A 25,548-nucleotide genomic window follows, 5' to 3' on the forward strand; every position below is an offset into this window, starting at 1 on the left:
GCGGGAAAGGGGCTGTTTTAGCTCGCCCGTAGAAAAATAATAATTAATATTTCTAGACGTTTATTCCATATTGTATAGCATTTAACATTTATGTAGTAACATAATGTTCAAATTACCTATACAATAATCTTACTGAGCCGCCCCTGCATGATCAAATAAATTTAACAGAGGAAAGAAAAAGAAGAATTATCCTAACCTAAAATTTCTTTCAGAGTAAAAATTTAAGATTGAACAATATTTTTGTTTACATTAAAAAATCACAACAATGGAGGTGAACAGAGATTCCAACAATTTATTTTGCAAAGAAACAATTTCTGAAAATGAAGTCAAGCCTTTAGAATTTGTAAAAGTTGAAATTAAACAAGAGATATCTGAAAATGAAGTCAAACCTTTAGAATTTGTAAAAGTTGAAATTAAACAAGAGATATCTGAATATAATGATTGGCCAGATAATTCACAAGATTTAAGTTCCTTTTGTCTAAATAATATAAAACATGAAATGGAAGACACAAAACCTGAACCTTTCCAATTTAATGAAAATAAGAAATATAGATACAAGAATTTAAAAAACTATGAAAAAGGGCTGATCAGACAAAATATTAAGAACCCTTCAGGTAATTATCTATAATACCAGTATTGTATACAATAGAGTGTTACCTGTAACTGCTACCAACAAAAATCTCGTGATTGCTATTGACGGTCACTGTGACCCAGGTTTAACCCTTTCCCACTCCAAGCCTTTTTTAGTTTTAATTCCACCAACTCCACGCTAAAATTGCGTTTTTAACTTGTAGGGATTTTGGCATGTATCCACTATGTTCGTACTCCTTCAACTGCTCCACATAGAGGATACATTTGCACTCCCTGGCTGTGCAATGGTGCGTGCTCCAATTGGTGGTGGTTTATTATGTAGAGGAGAGCATACTGTATCCATTGGAGCAGTTGTTGGGAGCACAGAGCACAAGATGTTCGTGAACATAGTGAATACCTGCCTTAACATCAATATCTATGTCAAAATAAATCCATCTCTCAACAATAACCAGTATTAAATTTAATTGAATTAAAGTATCTTGCAATTCTAGAATGTTTCTTTCAATCTTGATTCAAAAACTTAAGTAAAAAAATCACATTTTAAAATTGTGTGTTAAAAAATTGGAGTAGCTAATATTTTTTCTATATTTCAGAATTTTTACCCTTTCTATTCCAATATCGAGTGTCACACAACAGTTGAGGTGATGGAACAAAATCAATGTTGAACATTAATTACTACATTTTTATTTCAAGTCATAAACACTTTTTCCACCTACCTCTATCCAAAGTATACATTTCCTGACCTCATTGTAGGGAGCAAAGTCATACTTTTCCTCCCTAGAGAGACAAAGTACTTTCACTTCAAAGTATTTTTACTCCCTGGGGAGTAAAAGTGACGTCATGGTATTTCATTGATACAATAACTTATTGACGCAACACTAAACTAATTTAATGTAATATAAATAATTATTGTTATTTACAACTTGGGCATATTTTCAGAGCACATTGTAAATACAGATAATATAGATAATTTACACACAAAACATTGTGTATTTGTTTTAGAACTATTCCTTTTAGATATATTTTGTATTAGCAGTAAGTAGTGCAGATGTATGGTCTATATCCTCTCCAAGCATATTCACTGAGAGACATCTAAGTTTCTGGGGTAAATTTAGGTTGTAAAGTTGCGCCACCGTATATGTAATTACAGTAGAACCCCGATTATCCGTGCTCCTCAGGACCGGACATTGGCACGGATAATTTAAAAGCATGGATAATCCGAACATTTATTTCTTATTGTAATACATATGTACGTATATCCATACATATAGCCCTACCATAAAAAGACAACAGAAAAAATAAATCTTTCATTATGAGTCTCCCTCTCCGTGTCTCCCCCACTATCAAACTTAAATGGGTAGAGCAGATTTAAACTATTGATGGGTCAAGCTGACCCTGTTGATAGCAGTTATAAGTTAAACATGCGTAATATTATAGTTTTGAAGTTGTCTTTCATGAGTTTTAATCGTTTTATAGGGGTCAAACTTACTGTTCCATTTTTAGCATTTTAATTGCAGGTTATGTTAACCCTTATTCTTATATATTTGGCCCGATTTTACTCTTCATGTGTGAAAGATTGTTTCTATTTCTGCAAATAATTCATGTATGTATTCTGTCCATCTTTGTAATTTGCGTTTTGTTTTTCATATGCGATTATTTTTGAAGTTATACTTCTTTACAATCAAGAGTGAAATTTTATCACATGCCGGGCGCATGCGCACACAGACAGTACGTATTTCGTTGCTAATCTTTCAAGATGTATGTATCAGCGCAAATGAGTCATATTATATCATATAAAAGGATATATTAGTGTTAAGTAAATGTATTATTTATTATAATTTTTGTGTCTGGGTTTGTCTTCCTCGGGAATAAGATATTTTATAATAATAGTAAGTATATTTAAAGTATTTTTGTATACTTCACTTGGTCAGTATATGAGAAATCTTGAAACCTGTCAAAGCAGAAGGGATATAGCTCAGTGGTAGGGCGTGTGACCGGAGATCAAGAGGTCCCGGGTTCAAATCCCGGACGATTCATATTTTTTTTATATTTTTGGTATCGTTTTAATAAAGATTTTTAAAAAGTGGTAATTAAAGAAAGTTAGTTTAATATTTAAATAAAATACAAATAACCTGTTAAGTATATTAATTTCGTTGAAATCATAATAATAGAAGTATAACTTCTTACGTGCGTACAAAGTACACACACATTCTTTTGTTCATCACTATCTCCGTATAGCGATACTGATCTGGCTTCTCTCCTGAATTCCTGTTATCTCATTTATTTTTTTGTACATGCTGAGATTATCACATTTTCTGTCTCTTCATATTGTTCCTTAATCCAAATTTCTTTGGCACCTTTTATTTTTCTATGAAATTCTGTGTCTTCTGAATTGCTACTAAAATTCTGCATATTCAATATCTCTTGTATCATCCACACTTTGTTTCTCTTATTAGTTTTATTATGTCTGGACCTTGGAGGTAAACTACACTATGCCATTTCAAGCAAATGTGTTTAGTATAGTTGTTCTGTCTTTGCAACAAAGTTTAGAGCACTTAGAACAATATAAAAATCTGATATTATATCCCATAATTGTATTTTAATGATAAGTAATATACATATTAAAATAAGAAAATCTAGGGTTTCATTTTGATTAAAATCTGTCTTCCTCCATCCCCCGATAGCACTATTTCTAGGTCTACCTGTTGTCAAGGAGGCTCTAAGGAAGACAGATTTTTACCATTCCGACCGTAGATTGTCGATATAAATTAAAATAATTTATATCGCAGTATGGATAGAACGCCCTCTAACGGGGAATAAGCGAAATTAATTTCGACTCAATTCAAGCTTTCTGCTTAACCCAGGTATAACATACCAAAAGGCACCACCAGGAAAACATTCCACTTTGCGGTTCAGAGAGCCCATATGAAACGAGTCTTTGTACTCTATGCAGAGTATGGCATTAACAAAATAAGAAAATCTACGGTTTCGTTTTGATTAAAATCTGTCTTCCTCCATCCCCCGATAGCACTATTTCTAGGTCTACCTGTTGTCAAGGAGGCTCTAAGGAAGACAGATTTTTACCATTCCGACCGTAGATTGTCGATATAAATTAAAATAATTTATATCGCAGTATGGATAGAACGCCCTCTAACGGGGAATAAGCGAAATGAATTTCTACTCAATTCAAGCTTTCTGCTTAACCCAGGTATAACATACCAAAAGGCACCGCCAGGAAAACATTCCACTTTGCGGTTCAGAGAGCCCATATGAAACGAGTCCTTGTACTCTATGCAGAGTATGGCATTAACAAAATAAGAAAATCTACGGTTTCGTTTTGATTAAAATCTGTCTTCCTCCATCCCCCGATAGCACTATTTCTAGGTCTACCTGTTGTCAAGGAGGCTCTAAGGAAGACAGATTTTTACCATTCCGACCGTAGATTGTCGATATAAATTAAAATAATTTATATCGCAGTATGGATAGAACGCCCTCTAACGGGGAATAAGCGAAATTAATTTCGACTCAATTCAAGCTTTCTGCTTAACCCAGGTATAACATACCAAAAGGCACCACCAGGAAAACATTCCACTTTGCGGTTCAGAGAGCCCATATGAAACGAGTCTTTGTACTCTATGCAGAGTATGGCATTAACAAAATAAGAAAATCTACGGTTTCGTTTTGATTAAAATCTGTCTTCCTCCATCCCCCGATAGCACTATTTCTAGGTCTACCTGTTGTCAAGGAGGCTCTAAGGAAGACAGATTTTTACCATTCCGACCGTAGATTGTCGATATAAATTAAAATAATTTATATCGCAGTATGGATAGAACGCCCTCTAACGGGGAATAAGCGAAATGAATTTCTACTCAATTCAAGCTTTCTGCTTAACCCAGGTATAACATACCAAAAGGCACCGCCAGGAAAACATTCCACTTTGCGGTTCAGAGATACAGATATGACTCGTTTCATATGGGCTCTCTGAACCGCAAAGTGGAATGTTTTCCTGGCGGTGCCTTTTGGTATGTTATACCTGGGTTAAGCAGAAAGCTTGAATTGAGTCGAAATTCATTTCTTTTAATATACATATAACCAATTTGTATAATTCAACTAATATAAGAAGTGGATTAAAGGAATAGTGTAGTTTACCTCCGAGGTCCAGATATAGTTAATTCCCTTTTACGTTTAGCATTATATGTAAACAATTTAACTTTTGTATTATTATTGTATTGTATTAATTATTATTCGCGACGTTAAGTCACAATGACGGCCTCTCGTGGATTTCAACTGAACTAGTTTCATGGAGATTCTTCTTCTTTTTCTTTTTATTTTCTTGCTATAAATGGGGGTTTTTAATGTCAAATAGTTGTAAAATTTTGAAATTTCAAACACGCAAAAAATATTCAATACAGTAGAACCTCGATTATCCGTGTGCGCATTATCTGGACTGCGGATTATCCGTGCTATGAGTTTCTATTACTCAAATTGTATTTTTGAGGTTTTATCAAAATAGCGTCACCATAAATCTCTCAATGAGCCCTATACGCCAAAAGGGAGACTTATAATGAAAGATTTTTATGTTTTCTGTTATCTTTTTATGGTAGGTACAGTACAGATGTATGTATATGGTAGGTACATATGTATATGGATATATCTACAGGGTGAGTTTTTAGTGTGGGATCGGTCGATAATTCCATTACGGTATAGAATATCGAAAAAAGTTATTTAGAAAAAATGTAGGCAATGATATTCTCGACGCTTGGAAATATGTCCATTTCTACAGGGTGATCAATAACAGCGTGGTATATCAAACATATAATTTTTTAAATGGGACACCCTATATATTTTTTCATATTTATATTCCTCTCATAATTCTTGTTCACATAATATAGGGTTTTGCATTACTATACAGAGTATTCAACAAGTTATGACCATTTTTGTTTCGAAATCCCTATGAGATTAACACCCTGTATATAAAGAAGTAATTCATAGACAATAATTTGTTTTATGTAGTAAGATAAACTAGTCCTGTCGCCAGGGGGGGTACAACGGCCTCGTTAATTCAGATGGACTTACTCAAGGTTTTTTTATGTATTTTGACCCGTAGAACACGAATTTTTTGGGTAACAGTTGATCCGGATGTCGATAAGATTGTTATAGACCAAGAACTTGAGGAATCAAATAACAGCGATTTTTGGCAAAACAAAACAATATTTTGTATTTTTTGGGCCATTTTAAGTAAAAAATATTTCTACAAGTTTTTTCGTAGGATGCACAGTTTTCGAGATAAACGCGGTTGAACTTTAAAAAAATCGAAAAACTGCAATTTTTGAACCCGAATAACTTTTGATTAAAAAATAAAATAGCAAGTCTGCTTACCGCATTTGAAAGTTTAAGTCAAATTATATCGGTTTTGATTATTTGCATTGGTAAAAATTTATTTTTTTATTGTTTAACAAAGCTATAAACACGTAGGGTTTCCCGTGCTTTTACATGCGTTTTAACGCATGTAACGTAGAAATAGTCTTGATTGCACTAGTACCTATTCTACCTACTCGTTCGATTTTAAATGAGAAATCATAGAAACATCACTCACGCACTAGTTGTTTGTAGCTTTGTTTAACAATAACACAATAAATTTTTAGCAATGCAAATAATCAAAACCGACATAATTTGACTTGAACTTTCAAAGGCGCTTAGCAGAATTGCTATTTTATTTTTTAATCAAAAGTTATTCGGGTTTAAAAATTGCAGTTTTTCGATTTTTTGAAAGTTCAACCGCGTTTATCTCGAAAACTCTGCATCCTACTAAAAAACTTGTAGAAATATTTTTTGCTTAAAATGACCCAAAAAATACAAAATATTGTTTTGTTTTGCCAAAAATCGCTGTTATTTGATTCCTCAAGTTCTTGGTCTATAACAATCTTATCGACATCCGGATCAACTGTTACCCAAAAAATTCGTTTTCTACGGGTCAAAATACATAAAAAAAACTTGGGTAAGTCCATCTGAATTAACGAGGCCGTTGTACCCCCCCTGGCGACAGGACTAAACAATATACTGTAGTTTTTAAATTAAGTCCAATTGAAATCATTGACGAATGTTTGTATACAGGGTGAACTACAAAACCAAATTACGATTTTCTCTATTTTTTTAAATGGATCACCCTATATTTTATTTTTCAAAAATATTGTATTTATTATACTCTTTCATTTTTATATAGCATTCCCTATATCTAAACTTATTACTTTCGGAGATATTTTTAGTTTTCTTCAACTTTCTGGAATACATTCAATTTTTCTAGTAGAAATAAGTTGGTATTGAATGATAATTAAACAAAATTATTTTTATTCAATAAATAACTAACACAAAATATAAACCATAGCAATATGCAATGAATGTATCAATAAATGTGATATTAAGGAATTATCATATTTCCCTAATATACAAGAACCATACCATTCCTACAAAAAAATATAGGTATCTTGTGTATAATAAAATTACAAGATTATTTTTATTTAATAAACAACTTACACAAAACATAAATCAAAACAATATACAACTAATTTGATAGTTTTTAGATTATTATATCAACAGCCAGTGGCGGCTCGTGACCTCAGTATGCGGGTAGGCTACACATATACTTCGGGTAGGCGACAAAAAATATCCTACAATTTGTAATACATTTTGAGCCGTCTTGCAATACTAAATGTAATCTATGAGCGCAACGATGTGTAAAAATTGCTTTTGGAGCATCTACTTTAATTTTTGATTGTAATCCGTTTAAAGAGCCAGCCATTACACTTGCACCATCGTAAAATTGAGCAATTAATTTATTTTTTTGCACGATTAATCATTTTTGACTGTTTACCGTGACACATTTTACGTCAGTAGGTGACATTTACTAGCAACTCGACGGTAAGTAATCCAACTCGACGGTAAGTACTCCAACTCGACGGTAAGTAATTCACTTACCGTCGAGTTAAAAAATCTCTTAATTTTAATTTATTTTTTGAAAGAATAAAGAAAACTAACGAATTATTTATTAATATTGAAACTTATGGTACAATTTGTTAAATTATTTAATGAAATCCCACTTGTTTGGGCTGTGGTTTCATTTCTAACAGAAACTCCTGCAGAATCGCATACATTAGTAGAATCCAACATTTTTTCTCTTCAAATACGCGATCAAAGTTGAAAACTTGGAAATATCAATGCCATCATAAAGAAAAACGGTGGATTTAATCATTGAAAATTCTGCCCAGAGGCTTCCAGGAGCTTTCAATTACATATGTCTTTGAACGAAATATGCCAATAATGTCTTTTCTTCGATTCTTAAATTCTTGCCTTCGCACCATTTTTTAAAACTTTGGTAGGTATTTTGATAACGGATTTTGGATTTTTCGGGAATAATTGCGGAACACCCTTCTTCCCAAGCCCGTTCAATTTCTTCAAATTCACTTTCGCTCATATTTTAATTTATAATAATCAAAATTGTACTTAAAATTATTGACAACTAAATAAAAACTCAATTCTCCATTGTTGTTATGCACCCTAGTTATTACCTAACAACCAAAGTATCTATCTTGATAAAATGAATGAAACTAGTCAATATGATGAAAATGTTTAATTTTATAATTTATAATGGTATCAATCGTGCAAAAAACGTTATAAGCATGTCGAACGTTAAGGGTAACCGATCTCAGACAATAATTGGAGTCGTCGCTCCGCTTCTCCTCCAAACAATTGTCTTCGATCGGTATAAAACCCTTACCGTTCTCCATACTTAATATACTATTGTAATCATATGGCTCAAGCACGTTTGAAATTAAACTATATGGAGCGTCTGCAGATCTATTCTCGCTAACATCAAAAAACCCTAAAAATCTTTCTGTTACCTGACCAACTTTGTTAACAAAACGGATTGTTAAAGTACACTTTGATTTTTCGGTTATATCAGCAGTATCGTCCGCTAGTATAGAAAAAAATTGACTTTCATTAATTTCTGTTGAAATTTCATTTTTTACGTAATCGGCAAGACAATCTATTAAATCATTTTGTATTGTTTTTGACAAACCCGTGAACACCCCTTCTATTTTTTAACATGATCCTGGATTTCCTGATCGCGTTTAGCTACTAAATTAAAAATTTCTTTAAAATTACCCATGTTTGAAGAATTATGGCTCTCACCACGACCGCGAAATGCAAGTTCTTGTTTTGCTAACAGAATTGTAACATCAATTTCTTCAACTTCTTCAAACTTTTTCAACTTCTTCATTATATATCTTATTAGATAGAGAAATATGTCCAGCTAAAGCACTGTCAATAGTTTGTTTATTTTTTTATAACCGTTTTAAACCTAAGCAATTGTTTAAATGTTCTTTCGAAGATTCATGTTTTTTTACACTAGCTAATAAATTTTTCAAATCTGAATATCCCTGACTCACCCAAACATTTTGCTTCAAATTTGAGAGCAACAGACGAGGCCAACAGAAAAGTGAATTTTTAAAATAACTTCCGCTTAGCCATTTATGATTTTCATACCATATTGTTTTAAACGATCTCGAAAATGGTCGATTGTCTTTTGTCTTATCTGTGGATAAAATTGTTAAATTTGGTAAAGGCCGGCCCATTGAAATAATTTCTGATCTTTCTTGATTTTGGCGCCTTGAAAAAGGCGTCTCGGTCAAACTGCATATTACATCGTTTAAAATATTCATATTCGATGACTAAAGTTTTTACACCAATAAAACTAACACACCTACGTTTGAACAACGTCAAATATTACTTATTTTATTTATGTATCAAATTAATAATAATTTACTCTTCGAATAAATTGATAAGTTAACAATTAACCTCGCTTTAAATTTTTAATTATCTATATAATCTAATAACACAATTCGTCAATTTAACTTTAAATTATCCAAATTGTATTGAAACACAATAAAAATATAATGGACGACTGACAAATAACTATTCACAGATTTATTTGTCGTTAGTGAATTATTACTAAATTAATATAAAATTAAAATGCCCTTCAATAGACCGATCTCAAATTTACCTGTTTATTATTCAGTTTTCATAAACAAATTTAAATTGTCCTACCTAGTTTTATTGAATACTTAACCTACTAATAACAGCCAAAATCAAAAAACAATTATTTAAAACAGTTTCACAAGACACAAGAGAAGCAACTGACAAAATTTTGTAGGTCCGGCTATCAGACTCTGTGCCTATCCGCCCTTTCAAAATCGTGGCCAGCAGACCTGCAGCAGGCCTTTAGTTCGCGTAAACAGAGAGAGATCGCACGCCAATTCGGTGTTGGCGTCGTTCTATTTCAGGCTACGTTTTCAAGTGCCTGACCAAGGAAGAATATAGAATCTTATACAGTACTACTGATACTACAAGGAGCGTACAATAATTATAACTACGGAGACAATTTTTCGGATATTTTTAAAAATAATTTGGATAATTTTTGCTATTTTATTGTAGGTATTGTGTCAAAATTTATAAATTACAATTTTGAAATGAGTAATTTATATTAATAATTTATATTATTGTACTACATTTGAAGAGGGTAGGCAGCGCCTACCTTGCCTACCCCGACGGGCCGCCCCTGTCAACAGAATTCTAAGCCAAGAAGTTTTTAGTAACACGTTCCTAATTGCAGATTGTGACCCGCAGTTATTAATAATATAATTTTCATATTAAATTTCATTAATATGCATCAAGAAATCCCTACTTTGTTAACATTCAAACTAGGCGATCTATAAATGTTTAAGGTGATATTGTTAGAGATTATGTGATTGGTCCACATTTTTTGACGGTTGAGGTTTTTATATGACGGTGCTCCAGTTCTTCCAAAATTGATTTTTTTCAAGTGGGGCTATATAAAAAACCTTGTATACCAGAAGCTCCAACAACACTTGATGATATGAAAAATAGAATAAAAGAAGCTTTTAATAATATTGTCTTACAAAAATGTTAGAAATGTGGCTCGGTCATTTGAATATCGGTTACAAAATTGTATAGACGTTGAAAGTGGTCATTTTTAACATTTACTTTATTAGACTTATATCCTTAACATCACATTAATTGGTACATTCATTAAATTTTGTTATGGTTTATTATTTTTTTGTTAGTTATTTATTGAATGAAAATATTTGTTATATTATTACATAATACTTATTTGTTAAGTTATTTATATTTATAAGAATTGAATGTATTCCAGGCAAATGAAGAAAACTAAGAATATCTCAGAAACTAATAAGTTTAGGTATAGGAGATGCTATATAAAAATGAAAGAGTATCATAAATACAATATTTCAAAAAAAAAAAAAAATGAAATATAGGGTGATCTATTAAAAAAAATTGAGAAAATCGTAATTTTGTTTTGTAGTTTAAAAGTGCTAATAAAAATGAATGTTCTACTAAAAAATTCTTGGCTTAGAATGCTGTTGATATGCCAATCTAAAAACTGTTACATCAGTTGTATATTGTTTTGATTTATGTTTCATGTAAGTTATTTATTGAATAAAAATAATCTTGTTATATTATTATATACAATACAAAGTTTTTTTTGTAGGAATTTTACGATTCTTGTTTATTAGGGAAATATGATAACTTCTTAATATCACATTTATTGGTATATTCACTGCATATTGCTATGGTTTATATTTTGTGTTAGTTATTTATCTAATAAAAATAATTTTGTTTAATTATCACTCAATACTAACTTATTTCTACTAGAAAAATTGAATGTATTCCCGAAATTTGAAGAAAACTAAAAATATCTCGGAAAGTAATCAGTTTAGATATAGGGAATGCTATATAAAAATGAAAGAGTATATTAAATACAATAATGTTGAAAAATAAAATATAGAAAATCGTAATTTGGTTTTGTAGTTCACCTTGTATACAAATATTTGTCAATGATGTGAATTGGACTTAATTTAAAAACTACAGTATATTGTTTATCTTATTACATCAAACAAATTATTGTCTACGAATTACTTTATATACAGGGTGTTAATCTCATAGTGAATTTGAAATAAAAATGGTCATAACTTGTTAAATACTCTGTATAGTAATGCAAAACCATATATTATATGAACAAGAATTATGAGGGGAATATAAATATGAAAAAATATATAGGGTGTCCCATTTAAAAAATTATATGTTTGATATACCACGCAGTTACTGATAACCCTGTAGAAATGGACATATTTTCCAAGCGTGGAGAATATCATTGCCTACATTTTTTTTAAATAACTTTTCTCGATATTTGATACCATAATGGAGTTATAGACCGATCCCGCACTAAAAACTTACCCTGTATATATGTATTATACAGTATGTCCCTGTATGTAAGTTGTATCCATATGGAAAACTTTTTTATTATTAATTTTACGAAAAAAAACTTATTCTTCATAGAATGCTCTGCATGGTCCAAAACGTAAGATTTAACCATCAAATATCAAATTTTTTGAATATTATACGAGGTATGTCAAAAAGTTTGAATTTCACTCAAGAGTAAAGTAGCTTTATTTTTCACAATATTGAAAATTGCTTTTATGAAAAGTTGTTTGGAATTAAAAACTATATTGTAGTATGCAATTACATCCTTCTAATTGAAATTTTTTTTTTGAAAAATTATAGATAACTAACATTATTTTCAGTTATTTCAATTCAGATAACTTTTTATTATTAATTTTACGAAAAAAAAAGTGATTCTTAATAAAAAGTTCTGCATGGTCTAAAACCTAAAATATAACCATCTTATGTCAAATTTTATACTAAAAAAATATGAATTTCGCTCAAGAGTAAAATATGTTTATTTTTCACAATATCGAAAATTGTTATTATGAAAAGTTATTTAGAATTAAAAACTATGTTTCAGTATGTAATTACATCCTTCTAATTGAAATATTCTGAACTATAAAGGAACTTTACTTTTGATCTAAATTTATCTTTTTTGACATACCTATAAAATTGATAAAATTTGATATAAGATGGTTGTATTTTAGGTTTTAGACCATCCAGGACTTTTTATTAAGAATCACTTTTTTTCGTAAAATTAATAATAAAAGTGTTATCAGAATTGAAATAACTGAAAATAATGTCAGTTATCCATAATTTTTCAAAAATTTTTTATTCAATTAGAAGGATGTAATTGCATTATAGAATATAGTTTTTAATTCCAAACAACTTTTCATAATAGCAATTTTCAATACAGTACAACCTGCCATATCCGGACGGTTCTACCGTCCGCATCTACCGAAATCTACTGAGAAAGGCAGTCCTGCTGTTGGACAACGCACCCGCTCATCCCGACGCAAAAGAACTAAAAGATGGCGAAATAAAATGTCTTTTTTGCCCCCAAATGTAAGATACCTTTGTCAGCCTATCGATCAAGGTATTATATAATCTATAAAACGTGTCTATCGACGAAAGTTATTGACGGCGTTGATCACTGGAATGTATGAAGGAGAAAACGTTTCAGAGACTATAAAAGAAGTGGTCTTGATATCCGGATTTTTTCATATCCAGATCGGTCTGTCGCCACATTGATCCGGATATGGCAGGTTTTACTGTATTGTAAAAAAAGCTACTTTACTCTTGAGTGAAATTCAAACTTTTTGACATACCTCGTATAACATTCATAAAATTCGATATCTGATGGTTGAATCTTGGGTTTTGGACCATGCAGAACTTTTTATAAAGAATAACTTTTTTTCGTAAAGTTAACAATAAAAAAGTTTTCCATATGGATACCACTTACAGGGACATATAAGAAAGAAATAAATGTTCGAATTATCTGTGTTTTTCAATTATCGGTACCACGTCCGGTTCCGAGGAGCACGGATAATCGGGGTTCAACTGTATTTATTTTTACAAATTGGTGGGTAATATAAAATTATTAACATTGAATCTTCACGTTTCAATAAAGCATGGCGCCGATGTTGCATACAAATTTGTAAAAAAAAATCTGCTGATGGAGTACAACTGTGGTTTAAAGAAAAATATCAAGAATTTTTATATTTGCAGTGACCACTTTAAAAAAGACGATTACATTACCGCAAGTAAGTAATTTATATTAACGATCAACATCATCATAATCATTCCTCAACCTCTTGCATCCACTGTTGGATGTAGGCCTCCTCCATTAATGATACTTGTTTAAAAAAAATCTGAACTTTTTTTCATATTGTATCACATGGACTAAAAATATCCTCTGTTATCTTTAAACTAAAAATGTACACATTGTACCAAATTAGATTACAATCTTTTATAAATATCATCAACTATACAGTTTTCTTCTTCTTTAAGTGCCATCTCCGCGACGGAGGTCGGCAATCATCATAGCTATTCGCACTTTGGAGACGGTTGCTCTAAAAAGTTCATTTGATGTATTATATCCGTACCATTCTCTCAGGTTGCGCAGCCACGATATTCTGCGTCTTCCTATGCTTCTTTTTTCCTTGAATCTTTTCCTGCATAATCAATTGGAGCAAGTTGTATCTCTCTCAACATGTAATATATCCGAGATATTCAATTTTCTTATTTTGATGGTACTTAAGATTTCCATTTTTTTATTCATGTTTCTCAGAACCTCTTTGTTTGTGACATGTTTTCTCCACTATATTTTCAGAATTCTTCTGTACACCCACAGCTCGGACGGTTCTAGTTCTAGTATTGATGCCGCATTCAAGGTCAAAGCTTCCATTTCATAAAATAGAGTCGAGAAAACGTAGCACCTAGCCAACATTTTAGCTCCAACTTCAAATCTCTTGCGCATAGCACTTTGCTCATTTTGTTAAAATTTGCTCAAGCCTTTTTTATTCTGATTTTGATTTCCTGGAAGTAAGTATATATACATTTTTAGCTACTGTGCATAACGGTAAAAGACGTTTGAAAAAGTCAGTAATCCCATCGATTAATCTATCAGCATCAGTAGAATCAAAAGAAAGTGTATTAAAGAACCTGTTAGAACGTCAAAAATTTACTCCAAACATTCTGCATAAAAACACTTTTGATAAATGGTTTGTAAGTTTTTAATTAAATTTTTGTATTTATTAATTATATCGATTTTCGAAAATACTGATAATTTTGTTTTAGTACACTAAATATGGCTTCAAATGAACAGGTAGAAATATCTTCTAACATCAACGAAGGTTTTTCAAGTAGCAAGAATCTTGAATAAAATCAAAATGTTTCTGAAAATATATTGCCCACCAATTTGTAAATATAAATATTGAATATTTTTTCGCGTGTTTGAAATTTCAAAATTTGACATTAAAAACTCCCAATATACACTTGAGAGCAAAAATCGACTCACTCGATAAATTTTAGTTTATTCTTAATAATTTCATTATTGTATTTATTGGAATAAAACAACTAATGCAAATTGGCAACGCAGTGGCGTGCGGTGACTTTTTCGAAAGGGGAAGCGATTCAATAAGGATATAAAAATATTTTCTTAAGGGTCGAGCAACTTTCCACCTGATAACACTCTGATGCGCAGGGGCTCTCTATCAGCAAAGTACTTAATTATGTGAGACGTCCTGCGTACAAGGACTCGCACACTAAATCCGTGACGCGTGAATGCGTGAGGCACTCTATTCCCGCTATTTCTAGTGACTAGTGACCTATCATTGATCTGTATTGCTAGCTCGGGCCTTGAGTCCTCGCGCCGGGTTTGGTTTTCTAAAGAAGAATCATATTAAAAAAAAATATACTCCGAGGCATTTTCCACAACACACAACTTTCACTAAAATGACACTTATTTATACTCGAGATCTATTCTCCTATCAACTTCTGATAATTGTTGAATGCAGTCTTTTTTAATGGATAATAGGGCTAACTTTCAAAGTCTGTCTTCGCTTGTTGAATTTCTTTTAAACTCTTAAGAGGATCGGTACGTATTTTCGGCTGCAATGATATTCAAATGGGGATTAATTTTTTTCGAATCCTGAGAAAACTAATAAGTATTTTTGAAAAATTTAAACGCAGAATGAAAGATTACGTTATTAGCGAGGGCCGAAAGTCCCTGAGCACTTCTATAATGTTTATTTTAATAAGTTACAGGGGTGAAAAACTAAGAGAAAATTTAGTGTGATTTTTAATTTCAAATATCTCATTCAAAATAAACTTTTAATTTATTCTAAGGGACTTTCGGCCCTCGGTAATAATTTAGTCTTTCATTCTGCGTTTAAACTTTTCAAAAATATTTATTGGTTTTTTCAGGATTCGAAAAAAATCAACACAATAATGGGGTAATATTTTCCAAATCTATCTTTGTCTTACAACGCACTCAGCCGAATATAATATTGTCAGCATATATTGTCAGTCAGACACTGACAATCAGTGACAATTTTAAATATTTGACATTGCATCGGGAATATTTTGAGTTATTGATTAAATATTATTGATATATAGTGTATTTGATAAATAATTGATTTAAGACGTGAACTTAATAAAAAGTTATTTATATATTGTGTATTATTTGTGGAAGATCCAAGCAGAGAATACATCAGGATAATATATTCTGTGATCCAAGTATTTTGTTGTTAAAGATGTTCAAAATTGTAAGCGTTCCATAACAATATATTATTAAAAAATCACTTTAACACTTTTCCTCTTTTCTCGATTGAGTATTAGTTTTTGTTGTACAAATAAGTTATTACAATCACTGAATACATAGTTAGTGAAAAAATTATCACATTTATTAGCTGAATAATAATTTGCAATTATAAAAATAACAGTTATCCAAGAACATTCAAAAGACATCTCTTTAAATTAATGATGACATTTTCAAGTAGAATGACATTCTAGTAATGTTTACATATCCATACCAGTGTGAATTTTACTACACGTAATTTGCCGTGTAAAGACAGGAAAAGTAAGGATACACGTAAAATATTTGAGAATTGTGTACCCATAGCCTTAATTTGAAACTTTTAATGCATCTTAATACTGCAAAACTTCGTTCAACTGATGCACTTGTGGCTGGGATAGTTAGTAGTACTAATTCACACAACTTGACCACTTCACACAGCGACTTGTTTAAACCAGTAGTTATAAAGAAATCCCAGATTTCTGGGTATTTCTTTATCATTCATGTCAGTTGTTTCATAAATGATACTTAACTGAGAATGCAAAGCTGGGATATCAAAAAATTTTCATTATTTATTCGTAATGACATAAATTCCTCTGTGGGAAATTTTGATGAATTATAATTAGAAATATTAAGATTATATATAATTCTACAAATTTTAAATCGTTAAAATTTTGAAAGCTAGAATTCATTTGTTGTAGAATATTATCAAAAGGTCTCTTTGTTTCCTATGTTTTCTCTGTCTCTCTGTCTCCGAAATTATCAATCTTCATTATTTTTCTTTCATGTTCAAACCCCATATGTTCAGTTTTATCCCAAATATTTTTAAACTGCTCTCGTTTTTTTAATTATCGTATTAATAAAGTCATCAATTTGTCTTATACAAAATGCAATACCATTTGATTTCTGTAAAATGTCAAATAAAAGATCAGTTAAAGGAAATATCTCTGCAAAAAATTTAAATCGAAATATTCTTTAAGCGAATGTATGTAATACCTAAGCACCCCTTAGCAGCAGTAACAGTCGGAGCATCTCACTTTCGGGAAGGCGATACGACGAGCGCTTCCATGGCATACCAAAATTCGCGCGACTAGTGGCTGCGGTCATTGAACCCTGACCAATTTTAAAAGGGACAACTGCATGACAAGCGGCGATTTTGAGATGCGCTTCTGCCAGGAGTGGACCAAATAGTTGAATTGTGCATATTGAGTTCGTTCGTACGCGATTAATTTTTAATATTTTTCAATGCCTATTGGCTAGGTAATATATAGATTATTTGGATTAGGGAAAAATTTTATTATTAAATATTAATTAATACTTATATCGACGAATAAATAGGGAAGCGGCGTTTCCCCCGCTTCCATGGACCGCACGCCTCTGTGGCAACGTGATGTAAAATTTGTCTTCTTCTGTATGGCATAGGGAATGCGGCAAGCATTGTAAACGTTGACATATGTGTACACTTCGAAGTGCAGTGCAGTGAATATTTTACGAAATTGATACTTCACTAGTGAAGGCGGTCCAGGTAATTTCATAATTACGAGAGGGACATAGTCAGAGGACCGTCGCCTCCTTTTGATGATCGATTTATTGTCCTGAGTGCCTTGAGGAATCGACACGTGACAGGAGTTGAGCTTCAATAGTCATTGAGGAATGTTCGAGGTATCACCGTCACTCAGTCGATAGTTACGAGAAGATTTAAGGCTGCCACTTTGACTCCCAGACGAGCTAATACACGGCTCAATTTGAACACATGTCAGAAACAAGCTCGACTTTAGTTTGCTCGAGAGCACGTCAATTAGGACCTTGACCAATGATGTCAGAGTTTTATTCTCTGATGAGAGTTGAATGTGCTTGTAAAGCAATGACAGAAGACGACACGTCTATCGGAGGCCCGGAGAACGTTTTGCCCAGTGCTGCAGTGTCTAAACATTGAGCTATGGAGGTGGATCGTGTATATTTTGAGGTACTTTATCTTTAAGAGGAAAAACAGAGCTTGTGTTCGTGCCCGGTGGTGGTCGTGGAATGGATTTGACAGCGGATCGTTAGATTACGGATATTCTCCAAGACAATGTTGTTCCCTACACCGGCTACATGGGCAACGGCTTCATGCTAAAGCACGGTAATATGATGGTCCAGGATTACTAGGGCTATCTTCTCCCGGTAAGGGTGGTTAACCCTTATCCGAGGGGCGGAATGATTACTAGTCGTTTCACTGTTCAAGTTGTTTTATTATACTCGCATGAGTACAAGCTGGTAGCAACTTACGTCACGTCGTCCCCGCGGAGTGTAGATGACACTCTCTTTTAATGTGAATAATCTTACATCTAATAATAGAATGACGAATGTGGAATGTGTAATGAGGATTCCCTTATATGTTTTGATTGTATAAATATACAAGAATAAAAAACCGCTAAACGCCGTAAAAATGAGTGGCGCATAAAATATTCCAGCTACAAAAGATCTGATATGAATATTACGTGGCGCGAAAATGGATCATTTGATGCAAAACAAAATTCTAGTTTTATTTTAAAATATTTTTCCATAATATTTGCTAAATTTGAAGTAAACGCGCCACAAAAGAGTAACTTTGATACAGTTTGACTTTTGAAACACTTTTGTGGCGCGTTTACTTCAAATTTAGCAAATATTATGGAAAAATATTTTAAAATAAAACTAGAATTTTGTTTTGCATCAAATGAAAATCCATTTTCGCGCCACGTAATATTCATATCAGATCTTTTGTAGCTGGAATATTTTATGCGCCACTCATTTTTACGGCGTTTAGCGGTTTTTTATTCTTGTATCAGGAGTTTTTCAAAGTTATTTATAAATTAAATGTATGAAGTTGAATACAATGTTCCTCTATTACACGTCAAGCTTTATAAATGGTCACCTTTGTTGCATTATCTCCCAAATGATCTAGTGTCCATCGAATGTACACTAGATTTTTTTTTATTCGAAATAGATTGAAAAAAAAATATTGAGATGGCCGGTAAATGAAGTCGGATTGCCCGTTGCCAGATCAAATTTAGCGTCGTAACCACTACAACTACATAAATCAATTCGGGAATAATCGTTAATTGGATTATACTTTTGTAGCTCAATAACTTCTAAACGGCTTAACCGATTTTGATTAGTAAACATGAGTTTGAAACGTATTGACCAGTAGTATCTGATGGATCTACGGTCAAGTATGATAACTGAAGCTATTACAGGAATTATTGAGCTTGAGAAACCGTTTTTCCCACAGGAAATAGATTTTATCATACTTATGAAGCCTATAACCTAAAAAATTCAAATTTTCCGGGATATGAGGTATACACCGTTAAATTCGTCTTGAGTCCTTCAAACGCTAAGTTATTGGCGCAATTCGTAGGTTGAAATGTTGAGTAATTGTCGAAAAACCAAAATTTTCAAAGTTTAGTTTTTCAGTTTTTCGGCTATACTGAGCCGTGTGTATGTCTGATCCTGATGGCTTAGACACCATTTGAAAGCTTAAGTCAACACTATTAATTTGATGTATTTGCGGTTCTCCTGGCTCTTCTTGATCCGAATATATATACCCCCAAAACATATGCCATTTTGTACCTACCAAGTCCTATAGCTGGCTTATGGGTGGTCAAAAGTCACAAACTACACCGGTTCTAAATCGGCCCTGACCCCTCTTCAAACACAGAGGAAAAATATCAAATCGGTTTAACTTTCAAACACACATACATATTGATGTGATCTTGATTATTGATATGAGATAATATTCTTATTTGTCATTTAATTTAATCAATGCATTAATAATAATTTAATTAATTAACCAGATCACATATCAATATGTTTTCAATCTCAGGGCGAATTATAAAATTAATTACTTACTTACGTGGCTTCTCAGTATTTCTCAATGGTTCCTAATCGGGATAGGAAAGAAAAGAATAAAATAATACACACATATGGGTTACAATTATAATCAAAATATTGTTTATTTTATTTAAATGGCAATCACTGCTTAATATGTGCTAGATCTTATTATTCTTAAACATAACATTTACAAATGGGAATCTTATTTCCTTTTGGTTTCCAATTGAAAGTTTTTATTAACATTTAACTATTAGGATTTATTAGCAACAATTCTATTTAAGTTTGATGAAGCTTTTTTGATATTATTGATTATGTTCTTCAATTTATAATGTGGTATTTAATACGAAAAACCCATACATTCATGTCCAAACAAATGAGACTGACCTTTTTCTGGTGAACTGAGAATGTCTTCACACAAGACCCGTTTCCTGCTATCCTTGGCTGCGATCAAAACCTCGTCCTGGCTTTCAGTAATGTTCTCCTTTGAAGATTAGCTCGTATAGATCTCGTTCCTGCTTCTGTCGTGATGCTGTGTTCTACCTTTTTCGAAACTGCAATCAGCTACCGGGACACTCTTGGCTCAAGGAGGTTCTTTACTCTCAACCTGGCCTACCTCTCGTTCCACGATAGATCTCCACACTCACGGAACTACACCGGCTTTCTCACTCTCCGTACACTACCGTCTACTACTGGACTTCACTTCTCGACAGCTCAAAACATTCTGATCTATCTTTTTCATTCATTCCCCTACTTTCTAAATATCCCTTCCAGATTCACAAATCAACCTTCCACCACCAACTCTCATTCGCAGTATTCCTCAAAACCAATTTTTAATCTTTCTAAATATGCTTAATGGATTTCCAAAAAAAATAGTTAATTCCCATTCTAAAATTACTTCCTACTATTTACAAAATTTAATGACCTATTATCTACTTCAACTGAGTCTTATTTAGCATAGGCTAATGATCGAACCTTCCGCGAACAACGATAATGACCTATTATCGATTTCACTTGAGTTTTATTTAGCATAGGCTAATGATCGAACCTTCCGCGAACAACGATAATGGTACGCGCCATTCACTTTGTTTATTTTAAACGCATTGGCCCGAGTTTTCGTATGCTTCTTCTAATCACTTCTTAAAATTAAATATAACAATTTGTTGTATACAGGTTGTTCTAAATTTATATGCCCGTGGTTGAGAAAATTGAAAATATTTTATATTAAATTGAATTCTGTTTATAATTATCAAAATTTAATTTTCATATCAAATAGAAATATAACAATATATATCCACAAATATTTTCCCTTTTTTAAATAAAAATTAAGTCACATTTCTAAGCTCTATAACTTTTGAATGGTATAACCGATTTTCAAAATTAGACATGCGTTGTAAAGGTAATGATCAGTTTTATTAGAAGCCGCAAAGGCTTTAAATTTTTAAAGTTTTTGGGAGTTGTGAGGACGAGAACGAAAAACAGACCCTAAATAGGAAGGGCCGTAAAATCTACACTCTTGGACCAAAATCGATGGTTGACATATAAATGGGTGACTTTTTTTTTCTGAACTTTAAGATGGGAGTTGGCCCAATTTTCAATTCAGTCAGATTTAGAAAATCGAAAATTTCGTGTATATATAGTGTCGCGTGTAGGGGGGTGTATTTCTGCGCCACTGGCGAGAACTGCCGTTCTCTGGTAATTTTTTCGATATAAAACTAACAGCTTCGATAACCAATAAATCGAAAACTATTAATTTTATCAAAAAAATGTATAATGAACATTTTTTGCTTATAATTAATATTTTTACCAGCATTTGCGGTCAAAATATAATAAAAAATTTCCACCCTCGAGATGAGGTGGCAACCACCCCATGGTAAAAGCGTCTTTCGGCATCATATAGATTTTGATCCTTGGACTATCCACTACTTGTTGTCAAATTTTCAAGCAAATCTATCCATTCTGTAAAAATTGCGAAGTGAAAAATTTCAGTTCCTTTATACTTTTGGAGCTCTATAACTTCTGAATGGTTTACCTGATGTTGATCACTAAACATGAATTTGAAACGTATTGACAAGTAGTATCTGACGCATCCAAGATCTAGTATGATAACTAAACGTATTACAGGAATTATTGAGCTTGAAAAACCGTTTTTCCCATAAGAAATAGATTTGATTATACTTATGAAGCCTATAACTTACAAATTCGAATTTTCCCAGATATAAGGTATACACCGTTAGACACGTCCTGAGTCCTTCTACAAACGCTCAGTTATTGGCGCAATTCGTAGGTTGAAATTTTGAGTAATTGTCGAAAAGCCAAAATTTTCAAAGTTTAATTTTTCAGTTTTTTGGCTCTGGTTAGCAGTGTGTATATCTCAGCTTGATCGCTTAGGCGCCATTTGAAAGCTTAACTCAACCCTATTGATTTGGTATATTTGCGGTTTTCCTGTCTTTTCTTGAACCTAAGATATATACGCCCAAAAAATATGCTATTTTGTATCTACCTAGTCCTCTAGCTGGCTTACGGGTAGTCAGAAGTCAAAAATTAAACCTATTCTGAATCGACCCTCACACCTTCTTGAAACACAGAAAAAAAAATTCAGATCGGTGCAACTTTTCCACACACATACATACATACATACATACATACATACATATCCACAAACATTTTCCATTTTTTAAATAAAAATTGAGTCATATTTCTGAGCTCGATAACTTTTGAATGGTATAACCGATTTTCAAAATTAAACATGCGTTGGAAAGGTAATGATCTGTGCTATCAGAAGCCGCAAAGGTCGGGCTTAAATTTTTGAAATTTTTGGAAGTTTTGGGGACGAGAACGAAAAACAGGCTTTAAATGGGAAGGGCCGTAAAATCCACACCCTTGGACCAAAATGGAGAGGTAACATATGGATGAACGAGTCTTTTCCTAAACTTTAAGATGGGATTTGGCCCAATTTTCAATTCAGTCAGGTTTAGAAAATCGAAAATTTCGTGTATATATAGTGTCGCTTGTAGGGGTGTTGTGCGCCACTGGTGAGAACTGTCGTTCTCTGTGGATTGAAAAGTGCAAAGTCAGCGTCGATCCTGAAAAGTGTTTATAGTGGCTGTATGTATACTTACACCTCACGATCTAGGTCAATAATGTTTATGTAACGAAAGAAGGTTGGAATTGTTTATGATGACATTTAAATAACCGAAAGAAATTAGCGTAGATAATTAAAGGGTGTTTTTTAAAAGATATCTAATGAGTACAGATGAATTCTTGTACACCTTTCCCTCCTAAGAATTTTCTGACTACGGGCAGAAAATTTTGCAAGTGGTGCTACCAGCCCATACTGTGTTGTAATCAATACAAAAAAATTTATTTTATATACAAACTTCCTAAAACTACGTAAATACATAAATAAAAATAAAAATGTTCGTTTAACAACATTGTTTCATCACACTTGTCACTCACTGTGATTTCGGATTGTAAGCATATAATCTATTCTTATGTATTTCCTTGATTTTATTGTTTTCTATTCTGATTTTACAATTAACGTTATTTACTTCTGTTATTGTGAAAGGACCTACATAAAGACTAACAAACTTACCATTCTCTTCCCTTTTTACTAGGACTAGGTCTCCTATTTTAAAGTGTTGAGGTGTTGCTTTGAGCTTATTCTTTTCTTGCCGCTCTCTTTTGTGTTTTAATAAGAAGGTTCTGGCTCTCTCGTGTGCGCTTTGTAGTTTGTATCGTAACTCATTGTAGTAGGCATCTATATTGTAACATGGTTGAATCTCCTGTGTAAGGTCTTCCGGTAGGTTAACCTTCCTGCCATGTAGCAGTTCGAACGGTGTGTATCCATGATACGCGTTAGGGGTTGTATTGTAGCAGTATGTGAACATTCTGCTACACACATCCCAATTTTCTCTGTCTTCGTCTATGAATGCTCTTACGTACTCGTTCAACGTTCTGTGTAGTTTTTCGCAACTTCCAATGGACTGTGGGTGGTATGCCGTTGAAAAGTTGTGCTCTATTTTTAATAGCTTTGTTAATTCCTGCATTACTTCGTTCTTATACTCTGTGCCTTGGTCTGTTCTTATTTGCTTCATGAGTCCGTATGTTGGTATGAAATGATCAAAGATTCCTCTTGCTATTGTCTCTGCTTCTTTATTGCACACTGGTATGCTGACCGCGTATTTTGTCAGTTCACAAAACATTGTGATACAGTATCTATTACCTTCATTACTTCTAGTGAATGGACCTATTGTATCTATGTATACTATGTCCCATGGTTTGGAAGATGTGTCCGATATCACGAACTCTTCGACATGTGTTCTTTTCGGTTTGTTAATTTGACATTTGTGGCATTGTTTAACGTATTTTCTTACGTCTTTTTCCAAATTTTTCCATCGGAATCTTGCCTTTAGCTTCTTTATTAGTCTATTATTCCCTACGTGTCCTCCGAACATCGGGTGATTATGGTATTCTTCTATTAATCTGTGTTTTTCTTTGTCATCTTTTATTGTTTCTGGTACTTCACATATGTATATTTCTATATTCTTCAATTTTTTATTTCCTTCTTTAATAAATTCATCAATTGTGCACAATTTAAAAATAATATCATTTACGTATATCTTTACTTTACGTACTGCATTCTCTACCTCCAGCTTATCAAGCTGTGCCAACGCTTGGTTTAAATCGAAACGATCAAATCCTGTGGCTATGCTTTTGCTGCATTTTATTTTGTTTTTGGCCCTAATGCTCAGTCTTGGTGAGATTAGTTCTGCTCCAAAGGACAAAATTGGTAGTCTATGCGCCTCTAAATTATTTAGTACCTTCCTTACTGTCTGTTTGGTGGCTTCTGGCTGTAGTGCGAGTTCACTTTCAGCCGTTGTTTGTCTTGCTTCCTTCTCCTTTTCTCTTGCTTGAGCTTTTGTTATAGCTAGTATATGGGTGTTGTCTATGTATAGGTTCTTTAGTTGATGCAATGTTATTCTTGAAAGGCTGTCTGCGTAGTTATTTTTCCCTGTTATATACTCTATTTCGAAGTCATATTCTTCTAGGTCTAATCTGATCCTCGTGAGTTTTGAGGTTGGTTCTTTCATTGCAAATAGGTGTGTCAAAGGTTTATGGTCTGTTTTTACTTTGAATGTTGGTGCTCCATATAGATAACATTTAAAATAATTAATTCCCCAATGAATCGCTAGTAATTCCTTAACGATTATAGGTTTATTACATTCTCCTTTACTAAAACTTCTTGATGCATATGCTATAGGTAGATCTATTCCGTTGTAATCTTGACTTAGGATTGCTGAACAACTCTCATTGGATGCGTCTGTTGTTAGGATAAACTGTTTGTTGAAATCAGGATATTTTAAAATTGGTGGTTTCGTCAGAGATGCTTTAAGCTTTTTGAATGCTTTTTCACACTCCTCAGACCAAAAAAATTCTACTCCTTTCCTCGATAATCTGTTGAGTGGTCTGCATATTTCCGCAAAATTTTT

General features: G+C 32.6%; 1 protein-coding gene across 4 annotated transcripts; it reads left to right on the forward strand.

The window, feature by feature from the left end:
• Positions 1 to 265: 265 nt before the first annotated feature.
• Positions 266 to 14,855, forward strand: LOC114334568 (uncharacterized). 4 transcript variants are annotated; one of them, XM_028284654.2, is made up of 4 exons: positions 325 to 614; positions 13,541 to 13,673; positions 14,477 to 14,633; positions 14,710 to 14,855. In XM_028284654.2, exons 2-4 carry the CDS (start codon positions 13,586 to 13,588, stop codon positions 14,792 to 14,794), a joined length of 330 nt encoding a protein of 109 aa, XP_028140455.1. In that variant the 5' UTR covers positions 325 to 614; positions 13,541 to 13,585; the 3' UTR covers positions 14,795 to 14,855. The 4 variants fall into 4 exon arrangements, with proteins under 4 accessions (XP_050511492.1, XP_050511491.1, XP_028140445.1 ...); XM_050655535.1 differs by lacking the exon at positions 14,477 to 14,633 and having other exon boundaries at positions 266 to 614; XM_050655534.1 differs by lacking the exon at positions 14,710 to 14,855 and having other exon boundaries at positions 266 to 614; positions 14,477 to 14,691.
• The last annotated feature ends 10,693 nt before the right edge of the window (positions 14,856 to 25,548 follow it).

This window comes from Diabrotica virgifera, chromosome 7 (genome assembly GCF_917563875.1).
Source record: "Diabrotica virgifera virgifera chromosome 7, PGI_DIABVI_V3a".
In the NCBI taxonomy this organism is placed as follows: Eukaryota; Metazoa; Arthropoda; class Insecta; order Coleoptera; family Chrysomelidae; genus Diabrotica; species Diabrotica virgifera.